The following is a 23,124-nucleotide window of genomic DNA, read 5'->3' on the forward strand; positions in this document are numbered from 1 at the left end:
CCTCATAATCCAAGTCCCCTCAAGATCTCTTAGAGAGTTGCTGAGTGTCTCCTGCTTCAAGATTTGAATTATCCCAAGTCATAATAGCATTCAAGAAGGATTCTTTAAAAAAAAAAAAAAAAGTTTCCAGGGCGCTTCGCCCTGTGGACATCTCTCACCGTGGAGGTGCCAGAGCACCACCCGGTGCCCATGGCATCCCTGAAGGTGGGCATCTAGGGGGCAGTGGGAGAGCACCTGTCCAGAGAGGAAGGCAGAAATTGCAGTCTTGCGGGAGGAAGGAAGGAGAAACTGCGCTTGGATATGAGTTGGTTAGATCGGACGGTCGCAGTAGGCAGCGTGTCTGTGAAAGAGCAAGCATCGGACTATAAAATGTCTAATGCCGTGAAATAAACAGAAAAGAAGTTTACATGTCACGAATTCTGTCCAAACATTTGGGGACACTCCTGTGACTACACTATAAACTTTTAAATCCATTATCCCTAAATTACAGAAACAGAAACAACTCCCGAGGTTTTAGCTAGATACCAAACTTCCCAAAGCGGTCACAGCGCTTGGCACGAGGTTCCATGCCCTAAGCGAGGAAGGAAAGTTTTGGCTGGGACCGCGGAGGCCGTGATCCTTGGGGGCATCCTAGACACCAAGGTCCCAGTCGGTGTGGTCGGGAGGTTTCCGACAGGCCAAGGGAGCAGCCTACAAGCTGCACGGGTCGCCCCAGGACCCCGCCATTCTGAGCCATTGACAGCCTCTCAGGGCAACGGCGCCCAGAGGAGACCGTGACTTTTGGTCTCCCCAGCCTGGCAGTGGCACGGCCCGGGCCCGCGAAAAAGCGCGCAGGGCTGTGGTGCACAGTGCTGGAAGGGTTGACGGGGGTGACGGAGGTTCCCTGCAGCTGGAGTGGGCGACAGCTAGGAGGCTCACGATGCGCGCCGGGGGGCGCCACTCTGGAATCGCTCAGTTCGCGCCGCGCGCCGGGTCCCGCCCCCATCTCCGTCAGCGCCCGCCCTGCGCTCTCCCAGCTGCAGCCAGACACACGGCCCGCCGAGGACGCCCAAGTCTCTCTCTTCTTTTTGCCTCAGGAAGTCTTCTGCCCTCCGGCACCAACCCGCAGCTCCACTCGGCCAGAAAAAAAGCGAGAGGGCCGAGCGAAGCTGAGCCAAACCGCCCGCAGCGAGGCAACTTCTAGGAGCAACACCGCGCGAAGCCCCGCCAGCCTCAGGACAATGGGGCCGCGGCGGCTGCTGCTGGTCGCCGCCGGCCTCAGTCTGTGCGGCCCCCTGCTGTCTGCCCGCATCCGAGGCCGCAAGCCAGGTGAGAGCAGCAGGGAGAGTGGGTCGGGCAAGAGATGGAGGGACGCTGATGCGGGCTACCTTGGTAAGAATTGCCCCTGTTCCTTCAGGAGTTGTCCCTGGCAGCACCCCTGCCTGTTTCCTTCAGAAACCAAACAAGCATTTAGACTGAGATCCGGAGTCTCCCCTAGTGACATCTAGGTGGGACGTGCCACCCCAGCAAACCCCCGTCTGGGCTCCGCCAATGCCCCTTTGGACTTGATTTTTGAGTAGTCTGCCGCCGGGTGTTGGATAGGAAAGAGGGGGCCGGTTCTCCTGGAGCGTTGCATTTGCTGTCATTGTGAGGCCTGTTTCTCCCGAGACCACCCCCCAAAACAAAGGGTCTCGAGTCGCTCCACCAATAAACGTTTCAGTTTCTTTGTAAAGTGGAGAACCGCTCCCGCTGGAGTTTTGCTTTGTTGGAATCATTTTTTCTTGCACCTTGTTCTAGGGTTGGCCGGATAGGGAGCGCGAGGTTGGGGGTGGGTGGGTAGGGGGAGTCTTGTAAAGAAAGCCCTAGGCACTTTTAGCAGACAATCAAGACCAGCAGTCCCCAGAAAGGCCTTGCCCCGGGGTATTCCGGAGGTTCTCTAGACTGGGGATAACACTGTAGCCACTGGCTGGTGAGGGTGCTTTAAGACTTTGTTACCAGTAATCCCTTCTTTCCGGGTTGAGGAAATCGACCCCTCCCAGAACCAAGCTCCCTCTGACATTATCAGAGGGATCAATTTTTCCTATCGGAATTTCTTTTCTCCTGCAAGGAGGTTACTAGCTTGGAATATGTTCCCCGCGAATATATTTGTAAAATTCTGTCTTCTTGAACAAATAAATACACTTGGTCCATTTAGTTAGTTACATGTTTTCTATTCTCCCTCCCCTCAAACCAGGCAGTAGAGTTGTTTTCAGCCTATAATGGAGCTAATTAGAAAGTAAGAAAAATGTTTTTAATTTCTTAATAGTGATAGTACTTCAGCAACTTTGGACTTTTTTTTTATGCAGAAGAAAATCTAGTGGATTTTCTTGTTATCCGTGAAAGAAAGCTCACTCTGTATTCCTTCCACACATCAAGATTAAGAGGTGACAAAGACATAGCATGTTCTCTGCTCTCCCTCTTTGTTCAGGGTATTTGAGGGGATGCTTTGGGGACAACTTAAGAGCTCAAAGTTTAGCAGCAACTAGCCATTCTACTTGTGGAAAATATGAACATTACCACCAATGTGGGTGAAGCATGGAGAACTCATGATTACACATAACATTGTGTGATTTGCTCAATTTTATTTTGGGACAAGCTCTTGACGGTGTAAATTTTTGTTTGAGATTTGGGGCAAAGTACAGGGATACACAAGTGCCACATCCACAGTAACCACCCTTGTTCACAGTAGTCCCCCAGTGAGGCTTTTGGTCCCTTTTAGGACATGAAGTTAAAAGCTGCCAGTTTCTGACCCACTTTTTTTACATTTTCCCAGAAGGGATGGTAGCATACTAAGGGACAGCACTGATACAGATGGAGAACTGACTAAACATTGGCTACTTTATCCACACTGGATTGTGGAACCATTTAGGGAGGGCGAAAAGAAAGCCAGATAGAAGGAAAAAAGGAGTATGTTTCAAGTCAATATCAAACCCTGGGCCAAGAGGAATTTCCTCTTAGCTTGTTTCACTTCACCCTCACAAAAAAAATAAGTTAGGGGCTTATCCCCTTTTGCTTATTCCCAGAAACAGTGCCTTGCCAAATGGGAAAAAGAGGTATTGGAATGGTCTTCCCATGCTGAGTGTAGGCAGTAAGTGGGACTTTGTCTTTAGAGAGTTTAAAGTCACTAATAAAATCAAACAAAAATAGGTCTGCTTCTTATATTATCACTGTGAACTGGCAGTTCTAAAAGTGTCTGTCATAAAATAGTGGTACAGGGACTCTCCCACCAGCCAGCAATTCCCCCCTGGCCCTTGATAAGCCACTGCTGGGTTGCCAGTTTATTGCTCATGATCATCAGCTGTATGTGTTGAGAAGGACTGTGAAACCCTTCCAGGACTGGCCTTGCGCACCAATCTGAGCTTTTCTACAGTGTTTTTTTTTTTTTTTTTTTGGCGTTCCCTTGTCACTTTGTGGGTATCTCATTGACCAACTAAAACTATAACTTCCACTTGTCCTCATGAGTCTAGAATAAACATTCACTCAGCAGATACTTGTTGAGAAACTTGTAAGTTCATTAAACATTTTACATTCCATTGGCCAAGCAATCTAAGAGAGATAATGTGAGTTGATTAAAGAGGGCCAGTGTCCAAGAGTGAAAAGGTGCTGTTTATGAATTTTGTAAGGACGTATAAGTTTAAAGTGTTCAAGAACACCTAGTGGCAACCGTGGTAGATATACTAAGTGGGTATTTTCATGTGCTGCTCTCCTACTCACAGGGTCAAACTCAGGTCCTTTGCAGGTAGTAAGTATCTTTCCCCTTGCAAGATGGATTCCCAGTCTCTGTTCAGCACCCCTATTACATATCCTCCACTTCACCAGGCCCTACTTTCTACTTCCTTCCCCAAGGAGCTATGCTTTCTCTGGCTTCTGTCCCCATTTCACTCTGTCTGGCCAGAACACCCTCCTCATACCTCACATATTTGTCCTCAGTTAAAAACACGTGTCCTATATGAAGCATCTATCACAGCTGAAAGCTGCTTGGGTGTGTTACATAGACTACCTTACTTGTGCGCAACAACCTTTCAGGTAGATGTCATCCCCACTTTGCAGGTAAGGACACTGAGACCCAGAATAGTAAAGTCAAAAGTCTAGTCATAAGTCTAGCAGAGACTTGTGGAATTGGGACTTGATCACAGGCCATTCTTTCATAAGTACAAGCTTTCTCTACCTCTCCCTACAGAGAGGGAGCCATCTTATCTCCCAGCCCCTCTTATAATAGAGAAGTAACCCCATTGTGCTCCCAGTACCCCTAGAGGGTAGAGTCTCTGCCCCAGTGAGTTGGGAAGTCAGACCAAGCCCAGAGAAGAGAGACATTTAGTAAACAACCATGCATGAACTGTGATATTCTGCCATTCATTTTTGCTAACCAAGGTAGGAAAACCTATAAATAGACCCCTACTCTTGAAAATGCTAATCAATTGGCTGTTACTAAGAGGTGGTGATCCTGAGCCTTAGCAGAAAGACCCAAAATTGGGCAGTGATTCTGCCCTAAGCAGACCAGAAAGCTCTATAAAGCATGAAGTGCTAAGTGATGTAGCTCAGTGGTATAGCACTTAGCCTATATGAAGCCCTGGGTTCCATTTTTAGTACCACAGAAAGAAAAAAAGAAATGGGGAAAAAAGCCCCTAACAGTAAGATTTCTTAGGAGCCAGCAAGGAATTTTCTACCTAACATTTATTTACTTATTTATTTATTTACTTCGTGTGTGCACACACTTATGTGCGCTCTCTCTCCTCTTGTATTCCTTAGTGGCTTTGCCTTTATTTTTATAAGACATTGACATAGTATGTTGTCTCCTAATTTGCCCACTTTTACTTTGTATGGGGGAATTTTAGGGACCTGTTCTCAGCCCCCTTCCAAGGATTCTCTCATGATATCTCTGCTGGTTGCCTTTCCACTCCCTTCATCTTCAGCTTCAGCATATCTGAGCCTTCATGTCTCAACAGTCCGGTGTGCTGTGAACACTAACTTGCTCTTTCTCAGCAGCTCTGAACTTTCCCCTTTTCCAAACTGCTTACGGCCATTCTCCTTCCCTGGACCCTTACTGCTCTTTCCCTCCCCCTCAGTCATTTCACCTCTGTGCCTATCACCCTCACACACTGGAGCTCAACTGGGGCTTGAGCAGAAGGACCCCAAGACAATAGGGTAGCAGGACCCTATTAGAAACCCTGACCCTCTTTTCCTTAGGTACTCCTTTCCCCTCCCTCTCCACCCCTCCTTTTTCCTTCCTTCCTGCCCTGTCTCCCACCTTCCTTTTTTTTTTTTTTTTTTAATTAGGGTAAAATTCCTATAACATAAAATTAACCACTTTAAAGTATACAGTACAGCAACATTTAATACATTTTCCATGTTATATAGCTACCACCTCTGCCTCGTCCTAAAATATTGTTATTGCACCAAAAAGAAACTCCATGCTCATTAAGCAGTCCCCCTTTTCCCTACTCTCTGGAAATGACCAATGTGCTTTTTGTCTCTATGGATTTACCCTTTACCGATATATCATATAAATGGAATCATAAAATATGGCATTTTTTGCCTGGGGAACTCCCCTTTCACTAGGTTTCATGAGTACCTGGGCTCCCCCTTCCATTGCAGATGCTACCAATGACACATAATTGCCGGGAAAGTCATTAGGAACCATGTCCTTGGTTTTATTTTTTAGTATGATGCCAGTATTAGGGACTCTGTAGTGTTAACATTCAGAATTTTCTGTTTCTCTCTTTTGTGGTTGCTTTAATACTGCTTATTCCTCCCTTTTTCTTCTCCTTAAAGTTGTCAGTAAACTTGTCTATAGTGTTTTCTATAGACTGAGATGTTTTCCTGGGTTTAAGCTTTCCCTTCCCCAAACACTCTCCCTCACATTGACCCTGTCATGACAGAACTCATTGAAGTCAAGGTCCTCATCTTCTATCCCAAGGCAATCAATGAAGTTTTGTCACTTAAAATGCCATTACAGGGCTGGGGTTGTGGCTCAGCCATACAGTACTCACCTAATACAAGTGAGGCCCTGGGTTCAATCCTCAGCACCACATGAAAATAAATAAATAAAATAAAGGTATTATGTCCAACTATAACTAAAAGTTAAATATTAAAAAAAAATGGCATTACAGGCCTTTATAATTTTATTTGATTTCAGAAATAACTAGCCATTTGAAATGATAGGAAAAATCTGCAATTTGCACTTGAAAACCAATTAAATTTATATAACTTTAAGAAAGGACATTATATAACCTATTTACATATTTTGAGTCTGATAAATTGGAAGTCAGATATTTTAGTACTATAGAAGTGTTTATCTTGTTTTTGGGTTTTTTTATGCTACTCAACATAAAGAACTATAAGAAATATACTTTACATTGTGAAGCAGTCAGGGTATGTACAATACATATGCTTATATCATCATATTGTACGTATGAGTATGAAACAAAAGTCTTACCAGACAGTTCTCACCTTTACTACGTGACGTACATTCTGATATTTTCTATGCTATTCTGTTTTTTAAAAGCATGCATTGTGCTGGGTGTAATGGTACATACATATAGTTCCAGTTACTCAGGGGTCTGAGGCAGAAGGATTATTTATCCCGAGTTCAAGAATAACCTGGGAAACATAGCGAGACCCCTGTCTAAAAAAAAAAAAAAAAACATGGCTGGGACTGTGGCTCAGTGGGTAGAGCACTCGCTAGCATGCATGAGGCACTGGGTTTGATCCTCAGCACCACATAAAAATAAAATAAAGGTATTGTGTTCCCCTCAACATAAAAATAAATGTTTAAAAAAACATTCATTGCAACCTTATTAATTAATTAATTTCATAGCTACTACTATGTCTCTACCATAATTTAAAACATTTATTAAATGGGGGTTATAATGCAGCAAGTATGATGAATTGTTCCTTGGTAGCAGAATCAAAAGCCGCATTAGCTTTACAAGAAGAACTCTGCTTTCCCCAAAGTGCTGTCTTTGATTGTTCCTATCATATCTAGGACCTAATGTATTTGAGCCCAGGTTTACAAACTGCAGAAGGACTTGGGTGGGTTAGTGGGTGGAGACTGATGGAGCCCTGGAAGAACAGGTGATCAGTAACACCCTTGAATGTGAATTAGTTTTCCTTTCAGCTTGCTGTCTTGTTGGAGAGTGGAGAACTCAGGAGCTGTACCTCTGGGTGGAGAACAGACCTGGAGGGATGAGGAAAACCAGGGAATGAATGGTTTCTGGGAAGGCCTGCTAGCATCCTAACCCCAGGTCAGGCTTCTGCCTCCAGCCATCACAGGCAAGGACCCCACAAACTTCCCTTATGTGTCCTTATATAACATAGTATGTCTGCTATGTCCTTGAATACACCTACATTTATTTCCTGTGCCCTTCCCACTCCCAGCTTCCTCCTAGGCTTGCTCGCCTGGGCATCCAGAGGAACCCCTGCTCCTGGATGTGGCTTGGGAAGAGAGGCAGCCTCCTTTAGTGGCAGCCCTATCTTGGCCCTGAAGCCATTGTTTACTGTATTCTACCTCTAGTTGTGCTTTTTTTGCAGCAGAGATTTTTGCTCACTCACTGTACTTGCTTCTGCCCCATCTAGAACAATACTTTAAATATTTGTTTTTCTAAGTTCATGTCCTTCAACATCTCCACACATTTGTTCTCTCTGTAAAGGCTAAATTGTTGGCATGTGGTTGTTTTGGAGCCAAGGTCAGCAGGACTCTAGAATGCCTAGGCAACAACTATGGGCACCACTGCCAGGAATCATACACATATCCACACCCGACCCGCTATAGCTAAAAGGATTGGCAGATTCATTTGTTTGGTGAAATGGTAAGAGGAAAAAAAAAAGGTGCTATTTTAGATGTAGGTTATAAATCAAATGTTTTAAAGAGAGAGCATGGTTCTCTATGGTCAGAGGGTATGAGCTTTGGAGCTAGGCAAATCTAAGTTCAAATTCTGGCTTCTCTGCTTATTAGCAGTGTGACTTCGAATTATTTTCTTAGCCCTTTTGTGCCTCCATATTGTCGTTTATTAAATGGGGGTTATCATGCTTATTTCATAATATTACGTGATATAAGGTCAGTGAAGCATATTGTCCTAGTAGATATTCAACAACTGTTAGTGGGTTTTTTTTCATACACCAATTTCTCTATATTCCAAAAAAAATCTTTGAAGAGTTGGTATCAATTGAATTCTCCAAATGTAAAATTATGCTCATGAAAACATATTCCCTTCAGAACTAAATCAAAAGAAACTTTTCCCCTTCAGAACTAAGATAAAAGAAAAACAAAACCAAAAATCCTTACTCTTAATTTTTAGTGATAGATAAATAGCCTAAAATATTTGCTTTGATTTTTTTAAATTTAATGTGAAAGTTATCAAACTTACTTCAAAATGAGCAATGTAATTAACCTCCCATTACCATTATCCAGCTACAACATAATTTACATATGCCCAGCCTTGTTTTACCTATTCCCTCCTTTATTTTTCCTCCTCCCTCAACCAGAGAATTTTAATTTTTGTATGAATTTTTTAAATTAATTTTTATATATGACAGTGGAAAGCATTGCAATTCATACATATGGAGCACAATTTTTCATATCGTTGGTTGTATACAAAGTATATTTACACCAATTCGTGCCTTCATACATGTACTTTGCATAATGATGTCCATCACATTCCACCATTATTTCTAACCCTCTACCCCCTCTCTTTCCCCCCAATCCCTCTGCCCTATCTAGAGTTTGTCTATTCCTCCCACGCTCCCCTTCCTTAACCCACTGTGAATCAGCCTCCTTATATCAGAGAAAACATTCAGCATTTGGTTTTTCAGGATTGGCTAACTTCACTTAGCACTATCTGCTCCAACTCCATCCATTTACCTGCAAATGCCATGATTTTATTCTCTTTTATTGCTGAGTAATATTCCATTGTGTATAAATGCCACAATTTTAAAAATTTATTCATCTACTAAAAGGCACCTAGGTTGGTTCCACAGTTTAGCTATTGTGAATTGTGAATTGTGCTTCTATAAACATTGATGTGGCTGTTCCCTGTAGTACGCTGTTTTTAAGTCCTTTGGGTATAGACTGAGGAGAGGGATAGTTTGGTCAAATGGTGATTCCATTCCCAGTTTTTCAAGGACTCTCCATACTGCCTTCCATATTGGCTGCACCGATTTGCAGTCCACCAGCAATATTTGAGTGTACCTTTTTCCCCACATCCTTGTCAACACTTATTGTTGTTTCTCTTCATAATAGCTGCCATTCTGACAGGAGTCAGATGAAATCTTAGTTTTGATTTGCATTTCTCTAATTGCTAGATATGTTGAACATTTTTTCATATATTTGTTGATTGATTGTATATCATCTTCTAAAAGGTATCCAGTTTCTTGGCCCATTTATTGACTGGGTTATTTGGGGGGGGCGGTTGGTGTTAAGTCTTTTGAGTTCTTTATTTACCCTGGAGATTAGTGCTTTTTCTGATGTGCATGTGGTAAAAATTTGCTACCATTTTGTAGGCTCTCTCTTCACCTTATTGTTTCTGTTTCTGAGAAGAAGCTTTTCAATTTGAATCCATCCCATTTATTGATTCTTGGTTTTAATTCTTGCACTATAGGACTCTTATTAAAGAAGTTGGGTCCTAATCCAAGATGATGAAGATTAGACACAGGGTCTCTGGTTTAGTTCTATTAGACACAGAGTCTCTGGTTTAGTTCTTAAGTCTTTGATCCACTTTGAGTTGAGTTTTGTGCATAGTGAAAGATAGGGGTTTAGTTTCATTTTGTTGCATATGGATTTCCAGTTTTCCCAGCACCATTTGTTGAAGAGACCCTCTTTTCTCTAATGCATGTTTTTGGCACCTTTGTCTAATATAATTGTAATTTTGTGGGTTAGTCTCTGTGTCCTCTATTCTGTACCATTGTTCTACCAATCTGTTTTGGTACCAATATCATGCTGTTTTTATTACTATTGCTCTGTAGTATAGTTTAAGGTCTGGTATAGTGATGCCACCTGCTTCACTCTTCCTGCTAAGGATTGCTTTAGCTATTCTGGGTCTTTTATTTTCCCAGATGAATTTCATGATTGCTTTTTCTATTTCTAAGATGAATGTCATTGGGATTTTGATTGGGATTGTTTTTGGTAATATGGTCATTTTGATAATGTTAATTCTGCCTATCCAAGAGCAAGGTAGATCTTCCCATCTTCTAAGGTCTTCTTTGATTTTTTTTTTCTTTAGAGTTCCGTAGTTTTCATTGTATAGATCTTTCACCTCTTTTGTTAAGTTGATCTCCAAGTATTTTATCTTTTTTGAGGCTATTGTAAATGAGGTAGTTTTCCTTTTTTCCCTTTCAGAGGATTTGTCACAGATATACAGAAATGCCTTTGATTTATGGGTGTTGATTTTATATTCTGCTACTTTGCTGAGTTTATGTACTTGTTCCAGAAGTTTTCTGGTGGAACATTTTGGGTCTTCTAGGTATAGAATCATATCGTCAGCAAATAGTGCTAGTTTAAGTTCTTCTCTTCCTATGTGTATTCCTTTAATTTCTTTCGTCTAATTGCTCTCGCCAGTGTTTCAAGAACTATGTTAAATAGAAGTGGTGAAAGAGGATATCCCTGTCTTGTTTCAGTTTTTAGAGGGAATGTCTTTAATTTTTCTCAATTTAGAATGATGTTGGCCTGGGGCTTAGCATAGATAGCCTTTATGATGTTGAGATATGTTCCTGTTATCCCTAATTTTTCTAGAGTTTTGAACATGAAAGGGTGCTGTATTTGTCAAATGCTTTTTCTTCATCTATTGAGATGATCATATGATTCCCCACCCAGAGAATTTTAAAGTAAATCTCAGACATCATATCATGTTGCCTTAAATACATCAATACATATCTCTAGAGATTAGATTAGAACACTTTTTTTTTTGCATAAATGCAGTACCATTAGAACACCTTAATATCACCTAATATTCAGTATATGTCCAAATTTTCCTGATGTCTCATAAATGCCTGTCAACAGTTTGTTAGTTCAAATCAGCATCAAAGCTGAGAATAGGGGCGCATGCCTGTAATCCCAGCAACTCGGGAGGCTGATGCAGGAGGATCACGAGTTCAAAGCCAGTCTCAGCAAAAGCAAGGTGTTAAGCAACTCACTGAGACCCTGTCTCGAAATAAAATACAGAATAGGGTTAGGGATGTGGTTTAGTAGCTGAGTGCCCCTGAGTTCATTCCCCATATCAAAAAAAAAAAAAAAAAAAATCAGAACCAAAGAAGGTCCATTTTTGCATTTTATCCTTATGTCTCAAAAATTTCTTAGTCTGTAACTGTCTCCTATTCCCCAGCTCTTTTTTGGGGGGGCTGTACTGGGGATCAAACCCAGGGTTTAGCACATCCCTACCCCTTTTTTAATTGTTGTTTATTTATCAAATAAACTGGGCCATGTGTCTCAGCTCTTGCATACCAGATCTGGTGACTACAAATTGAACTTATGGATCTTAACATATATAGTATTTCAATTCACTTCCACCATTATTATTTGGGTGATCAAATAGTCACTTCTTTGGCCCATGGGATCCCCTTTGGTTTGACTTCACAGTCTTTCTAACCTAACCCTTATATTCTTTGAAGATATTGAAGGCTTATCTTGTGTATTTCCCACTCCAGATCTGAAACCAGCCATTTCTTTAAGGAGCCCTAGTTCTTACCACTGGAGAGTGGTATTTGTTTGATTAGAGGGAGTGGAACATTCCAGCGATGCTGCTGTTTTCCACTTGATGGAGTTTGTATGTTTTTATTATGTTTCCAGCATCCTCCTCTTCATTTCTCTTTAGACTGTGTTGTTTCACGTTTGAAAAGTGCATATCACAACTGACCTGCTCTTTCTGGGAATGTGGTCAGGGTCCTAGGACTTCTGCTTGGTTAATTCCCCAAAAGCATGAGCTCTGTGGGACAGAACTCTGAGTCACAGCCAGGGCCAGCTGTTGTGGGCATGGTATCAATCCCAGGATCAAATGGGACATTGAAAGAGCATCTAGTCACCACTCTGCTTCCAGGCCAGATTTCATCAAAGCCAGAACAGGCATTGTCTGACTCACAAATTTTAAGTCTTTAGAGTTGGTTCATGTTTAGGTTAGTAATTTGCTGTCTTCAATAATAAAACTACTGTACAGTAGGGTATGATGGCACACCTATAATCCTATCAATCCCAAGGCTTGAGGCAGGATGATCACAAATTAAAGGCCACCCTCAGCAACGTAGTGAGACACTGTCTCAAAATAAAATTTAATAAAAGTGGAGCTAGGATGTAGCTCAGTGGTGGAGGGCTCCTGGGTTTAAGCTCCATTGCCACTAAAACAACAACAAAAGCACTCTAGAAGCATTTAGAGAACCTGTATTCGTGAAGCTTAGTGAGAAGTATGAGAAATGATTTCAGGACTGTGTTGCCTTTTTTTTTTTTTTTTTGTGTGTGTGTGTGTGTGTGTGTGTGTGTGTGTGGTGAAACCATAGCTTAACAAAAAGCACAGATGAATTACAAGTGCTTTCAGCTCACTGACATTTACTTTCTTCTTGACTGCTGAGCTGTACAAGAACAGTAAGGAAAGGAGATATGCAAACTTGAATTTCAGCCTGGGAAACTTGAGCTAGTTGAAAATACCTAGTCACCTTACTTGGTTTGGAATTTTTTGTTGTTGTTGCTGTTGTATATGTATATTTTTTGGAGGGGGAGATTTTGGCCCTCTTTAATTTCACAAAAATATAAAATATCAAACCTATAGTAAAAAGGTAGCACCTTAACCAGTGATATTTCGTCTAGGGATTATGCATTCCTCCTGGGTTCTAGCTTATCCACATTGGGTGTTTCCATGGGTATAATGTTCCTGTCATAAACACTGCATTGCCCAACAAATACATATTACTAAACACAGAATGAAGCCAAATAACAATTTTATTTCCAGACTCAGTGTTAATATCTAAGAAACTTAGGAGTATTCAGTAGTTTTCAAATCATATCACTCTTCAAGGTATCAGCTTGATTCACATGTGTATGTGCACAGAGATGTGCATGTTCATGTGTAATTTTTTCCTCTCCGTATCACAAAAATCCTCAGTCTGGTCAGGCTTACAAAACTGCAGTGGCAAGTCACATTCTCTTAAGGTTCCTCTGGTCAGTGTTTCATGGATACATGTCTTTGTGGTATTAAAGTGCCAGAACCCATTCATTTTTTTCTTTCAGCTCCTACACATTCATCACGACCTTAAGGGTAACTTCACATTCCATAGTGGCTATCAAATGTTAGGGTCAAGGTGAATACAGAGGAAATTAGTTGTATCACAGAGGAAAACAAGTGATGCATCTAGAAAAGGTGTAAATTTGAAATTTTGATTTATAGCTTAGAACTCTAAGGTATATAGTTTTTATTTGATATTTTTTTTTTAGTTTTAGATGGACACAACTAAAACCATATTCCACATCTTAGGGTGGTACTAAGAATCCAACCCAGTGCCTCACATGTACTAGGCAAGCACTCTACCACTGAGCTATATATCTCCAGCTCCCTAAGGTATACATTTTACAAACCTGTCCATTCCCTAATCATGTGGAAAAATTAAATATTGCTAAATAGGGAGCAAGGGAATTCTAGACTCTGTTGGAGGGCAGGTACTGGGGATTGAACTCAGGGGCACGTAACTACTGATCACATTGCCAGTCCTTTACATTTTGTTATTTCGAGACAGGGTCTTGCTAAGTTTCTGAGGCTTGTCTCAAACTGGCAATCCTCTTGCCTCAGCCTCCCAAATCGCTGGGATTATAACTGTGCACCACCATGCCCAGCCAGACTTTCTTTTAACTTAAAATAGTTGAGTAAATAAACAGTCGCGTCTAAAAGCATGCTACATGGAAGTGGGAGAAAGATAATAATAGTTTCTTATGTTGCTTAATTTTTGTAGTTTTTGAAGTAAGTTCATGTTCTATTTCACATGGGTTGATCCAGCTGCCAGATGTGTAGCCCAGATAGGTGTGTTGGAATCCCATTTTAATGATACTGAGCTGAGTTCAGAGAGCTTAAGTGGCTCCTAGCAGAGCCAGTATTAGAATGCAAATATTAATAGGAATAATTCTTATCCTTGAGGAGCGATCTAAAGGCAAATATACTGAAATGTGTCATTGGAAACATTTGACCTTTCCCTGTTGTTACAGAACAAGGGTCCACCAAGAAGCCAAAGCAGCCACAGAGGTCCTCTTCTACCATTTCTTGTACTCGCACTGGAAAGATTTCAGACGTGTTACTCTGAGTAGGCATGTATTTATTAGAAGGGATAGGAAAAGCGGGGAGAGAAACACTCTTAAGAAAGAGAATGGGTCCTCTCAGAGAGGTAGGGCATGACTTTCCTGCCCTCCTGTTTTATTGGGGGGTCTCAGGGAAGTTTCCAGAGAGTCCTGCCCAAGACTACCTCTTGACTTCTGACAACAGGATTGGGTCAGACTTCGAAGGCTCCTTTGTGCATGGTATTGCCCCATGGAAGGAAGATTTTACTATTGTAATGACATGCTAAAGATCCAGGGCAACTCTGGGTCACTTTGGCCTACGTTGGCCCATTCTAATTGAAACTTGTTCTTATAGATTTATGTGATTATGGGGAATTATCCTGTCACCCTGAAATGTGGAATATGGTCTGTGTAAAGGACACAGCAGTCCCATCTCCCTACCCCTCTGCTTCTGGGTAACCTGTGTTCTTTTTGTCAGCAAGGAGGAGCCTTTCAGGTAATAGATTATTCTTGAGGAACATAACATATCCCATTGACATAAGCCAGGCAGGGCTGCAAGTAAATTGTTTTTGGAGACAGAGCCTGTGGAGGCCAGTACAGTAGGTCCAGTTCATAGAATGATCCCCTTAATCGTATGTTCCACATTACTCACATCTATTACCTGTCACCCATGACCAGTTTCCTGCCAGCCTCTCAGGGGACCACAAAGCTAAGGTAGTTTGACCTCAGCTTCTCACTGCCATGTTACTATCTCTGAGTTGATACTACTCTAGCTTTGCCCTTCATTTTGTAAATTGATGTTGACATATTTTATTTTATTTTCAACTTCCATTTGTTAGTTAATTTTTGGTATTTCCTATTTTTTAATTTGTTTCGGTCAAAAGTTTACACTGAATATAGTTGTGATACATTTAAAATTCTTACTTGGGGATTCCATTGATTATTCTTTTTACTTGAGAATGGATCATCTTTTATTGATTCTTTTCCATTTTCCTTTTTTATTAACAAAAATTATATATATTTATTGTATATAACAAGATGTTTTGAAATATGTATACATTGTGGAATGGCTGAATCGAGCTAATTACCATATGCATTACATGATATACTTAACCATTTTTTGGTGGTGAGAACAATTATAATCTACTCTTAAAACTTTCACATGTACAATACATTGTTGTTAACTATAGACATCATGTTGTACAAAAGTTCTTCTAGAACTTCCTATCTCACTGAAACTTTATACCTTTGACCATTTCTCCCCAGCCACTCCCTAATCACCACCGCATCTCTCAGTTCCTGGTAACCACCATTCTCCTCTCATTGAATTTAAACCTTTTAGATTCCACATATAAGGGAAATCATGTAATTATTTGTCTTTCTGTGTTTGGCTTATTTTACTTAACATAGTGTTCTCCCAGGTTCATCCATGTTGTTCCAAATAACACACTCCCTTCTTTGTAAAGGATTACCAATATGCTTTTATGTACATACACCATATTTGCTTTATCCATTCACCTGTCGGTTGACATTTAACTGGATTCCATATATTGACTACAGTGAATAATGCTGCACATCGACGTGCAGATATCTCCTGGACATACTGATTTCATATCCTTTGGTTATATGCTCAGTAATAAGATTGCTGAATCATATTATAGTTCTATTTTTAAGTTTTTGGGGAACCTCCATACTGTTTTCCATGATGATTGGACTAATTTACATTTCTAACAGTAGAGTACAGGAGTTCTCTTTTCTCCACATTCTTGCCAAAATTTGTTATCTTTCATTTTTTTTTTCGTGATGACTATTATAACAGATATTAGAATGGGGGAATATCTCATTGTGGTTTTAATTTTCACTTCCCTGATGATTAGTGATGTTAAGCAATTTTTCATAAGCTTTATGTCATCATTAAAGAAATATTTATTCAATTCTTTTTTTGCATTTTTTAATAGGATTTTTGTTTGCTTGCTATTCAGTGGTTTTAGTTCTCTTTTGGATATTAATATATTTTTTTAAAGACAGAGAGAGAGATAGAGGAGATAGAGAGAGAAATTTTAATATTTATTTTTTAGCTTTCGGTGGACACAACATCTTTGTTTGTATGTGGTGTTGAGGATCGAACCCGGGCCGCACGCATGCCAGGGGAGCGCACTACCGCTTGAGCCACATCCCCAGCCCGGATATTAATATTTTGCCAGATATAATTCACATATGTTTTTCATCCATTCTGTAAGTTGTCTCTTCATTGTTGATTGTTTTCTTTGCTGTGCAGAAGCTTTTTAGTTTAAAGACATCTTATTTGACTATTTCTGCTTTTGTTGTTGTGGTCTTGGAGTCGTATCTATAAAAGCATTACCTAGAATAATGTCATGGAACTTTCTATGTTTTTCTTCCAGTACTTTTATAGCTTCAGGGCTTAGGTTGAAATCTATTTTGAGTTTGTTTTGTATATGGTATGAGATAAGGGATTCAGAGTTTATCATTTTTATCTAAAAGATGGTTAGATCTGGTAGAACCTCCCAGTTCTTCTTATCATGATTTTGGATTGTATTCTGGACAATGTTGTGCTATGAAGACTCTGGATTTTGTTATAATCCTTCAAAGAGAATTAGTGCTTTTGCTTTAGTGGTCGGTTAATTTGACTAGATCCAGACTGCAAACTCTCTTGAGCAGACACTCAAATATCACTTCAGTTCTTTTCTGTTTATTAAGGTTACCTTGCATGTACCCTACACATGCAAATTGCAATGGTCAGCTAAAGCAGAAGACAGAATTTACACTAGAATTTAGGGTTTCCCCTCTTTAGCTTTCTCCTTTCTGGGATTCTCTTTTAACGTTACAGTGTCTATAGAACTTCTTCTGATCAACCACCTATGTATTGGGAATTTCCATGGACTCCTCCTCAGTTTCAATTAATTTGCTAGAATGCCTCACAGAACACACATAAAAGTTTTAATTATGTTTTCCCATATGTTACAAAGGATATTACAAGGATACTGATGGAAGCCAGGTGGAAGAGATGCATAGGACCAGACTTGTGGGAAGGGGCTTGGAGCTCCCACATCCTCTCCCTCCAATCATGGCTTAATCCTTCCCTGTGACCAGCCCCCATCCTGAAGCTGTCTAGGAGCCATTAACCACCAGTCAGCTCATTAGCATACAAAAGACATTCTTATCACTTTAGAGATTCCAAGAATTTTGATAACTGTGTATTAGGAGGAAATGGGAGGATGACCAAACATGTATTTCACAATATCACAGACACTGACTTTGGCCATTTCTCAAGCTAAAAGTTACTGAAAGTAAGAACCTGGTGCCACCCTTTCCTCCAAGATTTATCCATTCTTTCCGCCACCCTCTCTTTCTACCATCCTGTGAACCAAAAAGCTCTCAGACCATTGATGGGGGTGTTGGGGAGAGTGCAGAGTTTATCATTTTTATCTAAGGGTTGGTTGGATATGGGGGACCATACAGAACCATACAGGAAACAATATCTGTTTTTCTGTTGCCTTTCTGTGTAAAGTTTTGTTTGCAGGAAGGGTACTCAAGCTTGGAAAACAAAAACAAAATTTAAAAAGTCTCTATTCTTGGACAGCTTCCAGTCAAGTTTTAAATCCTCTAACATCATTCTCAGCACCTGCATGTCCAGCTTCTGTTGTGAGCACCCTCAGCAATAGACTCTTCCTCTTTTTCCTCTGTGGTTTCTCTCTTACCTCCTTAGCTTCCCAAGGTCCAACAAAGGCTCTTTGTCCAAGTCTCCTCAGTGACAGGATTTTAGCAAAGCTTCTTGGAAGGAAAAGCTTATCGAATTTCCTCTGCTAACTGGAAATGATTGACATTTCAAATGGATGTTTGTGTGTGTGTGGAAGAGAGAGATAAAAGGAAGAAGTACATAGCTCAGCCTTTATTTTGACTTCTGGTTGCTATTGTAGTAAGTCTGGTTGGCCTGGCATGTGCCTTGAGGCATGTAGCATTCTAGAGAAAAGCCAAAGCTACTTGCCTGGTGTGAATGGCTGAGAACATACTGCTGTGCTGACCTCCTCAAGAAGGAGGCAGGATGATGACTAAGGTGATAGATATCTCACGGTTTTATGAGGAGATAATCTGAAGGACTGTGGTTAGGACCCAGATATACATGAGAGGTTTGGGCATCCTACTATGTAAGCAAACTAAACATAGAAGAGGATAACTACAATCACATGGATAGTAGTCTTAGAATTGGGAGTCCTGGGTCAATGTGTTGCATGCTCTGAAGCATTTAAGAATTCCCCTCCACTTTCCATGTGGATTTTTCAATTAGCGGTGGATTTCACAGGATGGCACAAACTAACTGGTGAAAATGTGTACCTGAAAGCATATGGAGGGAAGAGTATTCATAGAAGCTGATTGTGTGATTTGCATATGTAGACAGAAGGTAGTACAGAAGATAATACTGTTAAGATTCCTTCATGTCAGGGACTCAGCCTTTCTGAAAGTATATCGTTCACCTGAGTTCCATTGGGGCACAGAGTTTTTTTTGAGAGAGAGAGAGAATATTTTTTAATATTTAGTTTTCGGCGGACACAACATCTTTGTATGTGGTGCTGAGGATTGAACATGGGCCGCAGGCATGCCAGGCGAGTGTGCTACCACTTGAGCCACATCCCCAGCCCCCGGGGGCACAGAGTTTTAAAAGTGTTAGCTTCTATCAAAACAGAACATGACACAATATTTTGAGTTACCTTATTCTCTAATGTAAAACCTATTATCTATCTGTGCGTGAACTGATCTTTACCACCCCCCTCTGCTAGGAAGAAAACAACAAACAAAAGCAAAAAGTATTCTTTAAATGCCTCTTTTGCCTTTTTAGTTTATTCATTTTTCAAATTTTTATTTTTCAGAGTCACAAGCAACAAATGCTACTGTGAATCCCCGGTCATTTTTTCTCAGGAATTCCAATGATAGATTTGAAATCATCCCATTGGGAGAGGATGAAGAGAAAAATGAAAGTGCATTAACGGAAGACAGATTTGTCTCCCTCAATAAAAGCAGTCCTCTTCAAAAACCACCCCCTGTGTTCATCTCGAAAGATGCCTCAGGATACCTGACCAGCCCCTGGCTGACTCTCTTTATCCCTTCTGTTTACACCTGCGTGTTCATCATCAGCCTTCCCCTGAACATCATGGCCATCGCTGTGTTCATCCTGAAGATGAAGATCAAGAAGCCAGCCGTGGTGTACATGTTACACCTGGCCACAGCAGATGTGCTGTTTGTGTCCGTGCTGCCCTTTAAGATCAGCTATTACTTTTCGGGCAGCGATTGGAAATTCGGGTCTGAAATGTGTCGCTTTGCCACTGCAGCGTTTTACTGTAACATGTACGCCTCCATCATGCTCATGACGGTCATAAGCATTGACCGGTTCTTGGCTGTGGTGTATCCCATCCAGTCCCTCTCCTGGCGCACTCTGGGAAGGGCTTCCTTCACTTGTCTGGCCATCTGGGCTATGGCCATCGCAGGGGTGGTGCCTCTCCTCCTCAAGGAGCAGACCACCCAGGTCCCGGGACTCAACATCACCACCTGTCACGATGTGCTCAATGAAACCCTGCTCGAAGGCTTTTACGCCTATTACTTCTCAGCCTTCTCGGCTGTCTTCTTTTTTGTGCCGTTGATCATTTCTACTGTCTGCTATGTGTCGATCATCCGATGTCTTAGCTCTTCAGCTGTGGCCAACCGGAGCAAGAAGTCTCGGGCTTTGTTCTTGTCTGCTGCTGTCTTCTGCATCTTCATTCTCTGCTTTGGACCCACAAATGTCCTCCTGATTATGCATTACTCATTCCTCTCTCATAACCCGGCCACAGAGGCTGCCTATTTTGCTTATCTCGTCTGTGTCTGTGTCAGCAGCGTGAGCTGTTGCCTTGATCCCTTGATCTATTACTATGCTTCCTCTGAGTGCCAGAGGCACCTCTATGGTATCTTATGCTGTAAAGAAAGTTCTGACCCCAACAGTTACAACAGCAGTGGTCAATTGATGGCAAGTAAAATGGATACGTGCTCTAGTCACCTGAATAACAGCATATACAAAAAGCTGTTAACTTAGGAAAAGGAACTGCTGGAAATTGGTGTGAAATGTGTTGCTTTGCCACTACAACATTTTACAGTAATATATGTATGCCTCCATCATGATCATGACAATTATAAACATTGACTTAAAAAGAGAAGGTTTAAAAGTAGATAACCTGGGGATTCTGTTAGTCCCTTGAAAAACTACTTCACCGTCTAAAACAACCAATGCATGATTTGCATGTCTGCTTCCTAAGAGAGCCATCAAGCATATATGTTGTTTAATTGTCAGAAAAGATAACAGGAAGAGAAAACAGTGTTACTCCAAGGGAGTATTGCCTGCCAGTGCTACAATTACTGAATGTCACTTTTTGATATATCTAGGTGACTTATATGTGTACATATATGCACAAATACATATTATTTGCAGTGCAGTATGAAATAGGCACTTGGAAACTCACATTTTCTTCCCAGCAATTATGGAAATAATCTCTGACTTAATATGCAAAACATCTAGGTTGGTATACTTTAGCCCTGGACATCTAAAGATATCCATCAATAGTGAGGAATTCCATAGTTTGGACTTCACAACTTTTGCAAATAAGTGCATTTTGAAATTGTTGGGAAACAATATGTAAGTCATGGAAGGATAAAGTTTGGTATTATCTCTGTGTAGAAAAGTTTACTATTTTTCATTTCAAATGTATCAAAGTTTGAATTCTTGTCGAAAATTATCAAAAAAGATGAAAAGCCCATTTGATATGGGTAGCATTTTGATGTTTTATACACAGGCTATGTGAACCAAAATGAGCATAAATCCCACTAGTGAGTAAACTGCCTTTTATGCAGCCCACCCTGAGAGCTGCACATGTCCACCCCATGGAGGACACCAAGCAGCAGAAAATGGCAGAGCTGCACATTGGCCAGAAACCTCCAGATAAGCCTCCCAGAGAGCAGAAACTGGAGACCACCACACTCACTCCATTTTTCTGGGGCTTTCCCAAGGGTTAGCTGTGAACTGATCACATCTATAGGAAATCTGCAAAGCAGGATGGACATCCTGGGAGGTAGTAACTATGAAAGGTTTTTCTGCCCCTCTTAGGAACAGAGAAGGAAGGCATGCTCATGTCAAGTAGATGTCCTGCAAGGTTGGCTCTCATACAGAAGCACGTAGGTACTCTGATAGGTACCAGGCCTACAGAATATATAAGACTAAGATCTTGCTCAGAAAAGCAATGCAGAAGGCACATAGCTAGATTGTGATATACATGTAATAAATATGTCCTATATAAAGAAGTGTTGTTAATCAGATGTCAACAAGCATTTCACACAAGCAAACCTATCATCTAAAGATCTTTGAACATTTGGGTTTCTACTTCCTATGATTACAATTTAAGATGAAAACACAGTGTATGTTTCTTAAATAAGTCACTCTACATTAATTTGATACTATTTATTTATAAATATTTTGTTTAGTAAGATGCTCAATCAACTTTCTCTCTCTCTCTCTCTCACACACACACACACACACACACACATACATACATACACACACATACACATTTTTTGTTCTTGTTTTCTAATGGAATTGGGGATTGAACTCAGAGCCTTGTGCTTGCTAGGCAAGTACTCTGACGCTGACCTACATCCCCAGCCCTTTATTTAAATTTTATTTTGAGACTAGGTCTCACTAACTTGCCCAGGCTAGCCTCAAATTTTTAGTACTCCTGCCTTAGCCTCCTGAGTAGCTGGGTATTTATAGGCATGTGCTATCACACCAGGCTTCAAATAAACTTTTCTTTTAAGAACAATTTATGTTCATCTAGTTAGGAAGAAAATGGAATTGACATTGAAATTTAGGAAAATTTTTCTGTATTTTCCATTCACTTTCCTTAAGAATTAAGGGACTGTTTAAAAAAGAATTTTTTTAAAAATCCATCATAATTGTAGAACATAGAAAGTCTTTTGTGGGTTTGACAAAGTAATTTGAAAATTAGGTTAAAATATATCTTTTTTTTCCTGATTTTAAAAAAATGATATTTTAAACAAAAAAAAAAAAGTGGAAAAATGGAAAAGTTTGGACTTCACAACTATTTAAATGAGCAAAGTAGGGACTGGGGTATATAGCTCAGTTGGTAGAGTGCTTGCCTTGCATGCACAAGGCCCTGGGTTCAATTCCCAGCACCACAAAAAAAACAAAAAACATAATTAAAGAGTAAAGTATTTCCAAATATCATAGAATAAATTACAGAAGAGTAATATAACTGTATTTTAAGTAGAAGTTAGTACTTATTTTGATAACTAGTTATTATATTCACTTTTTAAAGTAGTAGATTATCTGGTTTACTCAGCCTATACATATTAAAATGCCTCTGACTTAATATGATTATCATTATTGTACTTATATTATTTCAGTTTTTATGTTCACTCTCTTTTTTAAAAAAACATTATGTAACCTGTGTTAATAAACATGAAAATTTTTGCTTGATAGCTGTTTGGAATAGTTTATTATGTCTTTTGGGTCCTGGCCAGATGGCACACTTGAAAGGTTTAACTGAGGAGTGTTTAGTGAAGAGGTGATTCACAGAGGAATGGGCAGGGTTAAGGAAACCTACAGGGGCTGGGGATGTGGCTCAAGCGGTAGCGCGCTCACCTGGCATGCGTGCGGCCCGGGTTCGATCCTCAGCACCACATACAAACAAAGATGTTGTGTCCGTCGAAAACTAAAAAATAAATATTAAAATAAAAAAAAAAACAAAAAGGAAACCTACAGGAGTTGGTGAAGTCCCCAGACCCCAGAGACTAGCGAAAGCTGTTAT

The 23,124-nt window shown here is 40.5% G+C and overlaps 1 protein-coding gene across 1 annotated transcript; it reads left to right on the forward strand.

Annotated features, from left to right (window-relative positions):
- The first annotated feature begins 1,033 nt into the window (after positions 1-1,033).
- F2r (coagulation factor II thrombin receptor) lies at positions 1,034-22,793 on the forward strand. Its single transcript, XM_076856090.2, has 2 exons — positions 1,034-1,308; positions 19,147-22,793. The coding sequence occupies exons 1-2, from the start codon at positions 1,221-1,223 to the stop codon at positions 20,340-20,342; spliced, it is 1,284 nt and encodes a 427-aa protein (XP_076712205.2). The 5' UTR covers positions 1,034-1,220; the 3' UTR covers positions 20,343-22,793.
- The last annotated feature ends 331 nt before the right edge of the window (positions 22,794-23,124 follow it).

This window comes from Callospermophilus lateralis, chromosome 5 (genome assembly GCF_048772815.1).
Source record: "Callospermophilus lateralis isolate mCalLat2 chromosome 5, mCalLat2.hap1, whole genome shotgun sequence".
Lineage (NCBI taxonomy): Eukaryota > Metazoa > Chordata > Mammalia > Rodentia > Sciuridae > Callospermophilus > Callospermophilus lateralis.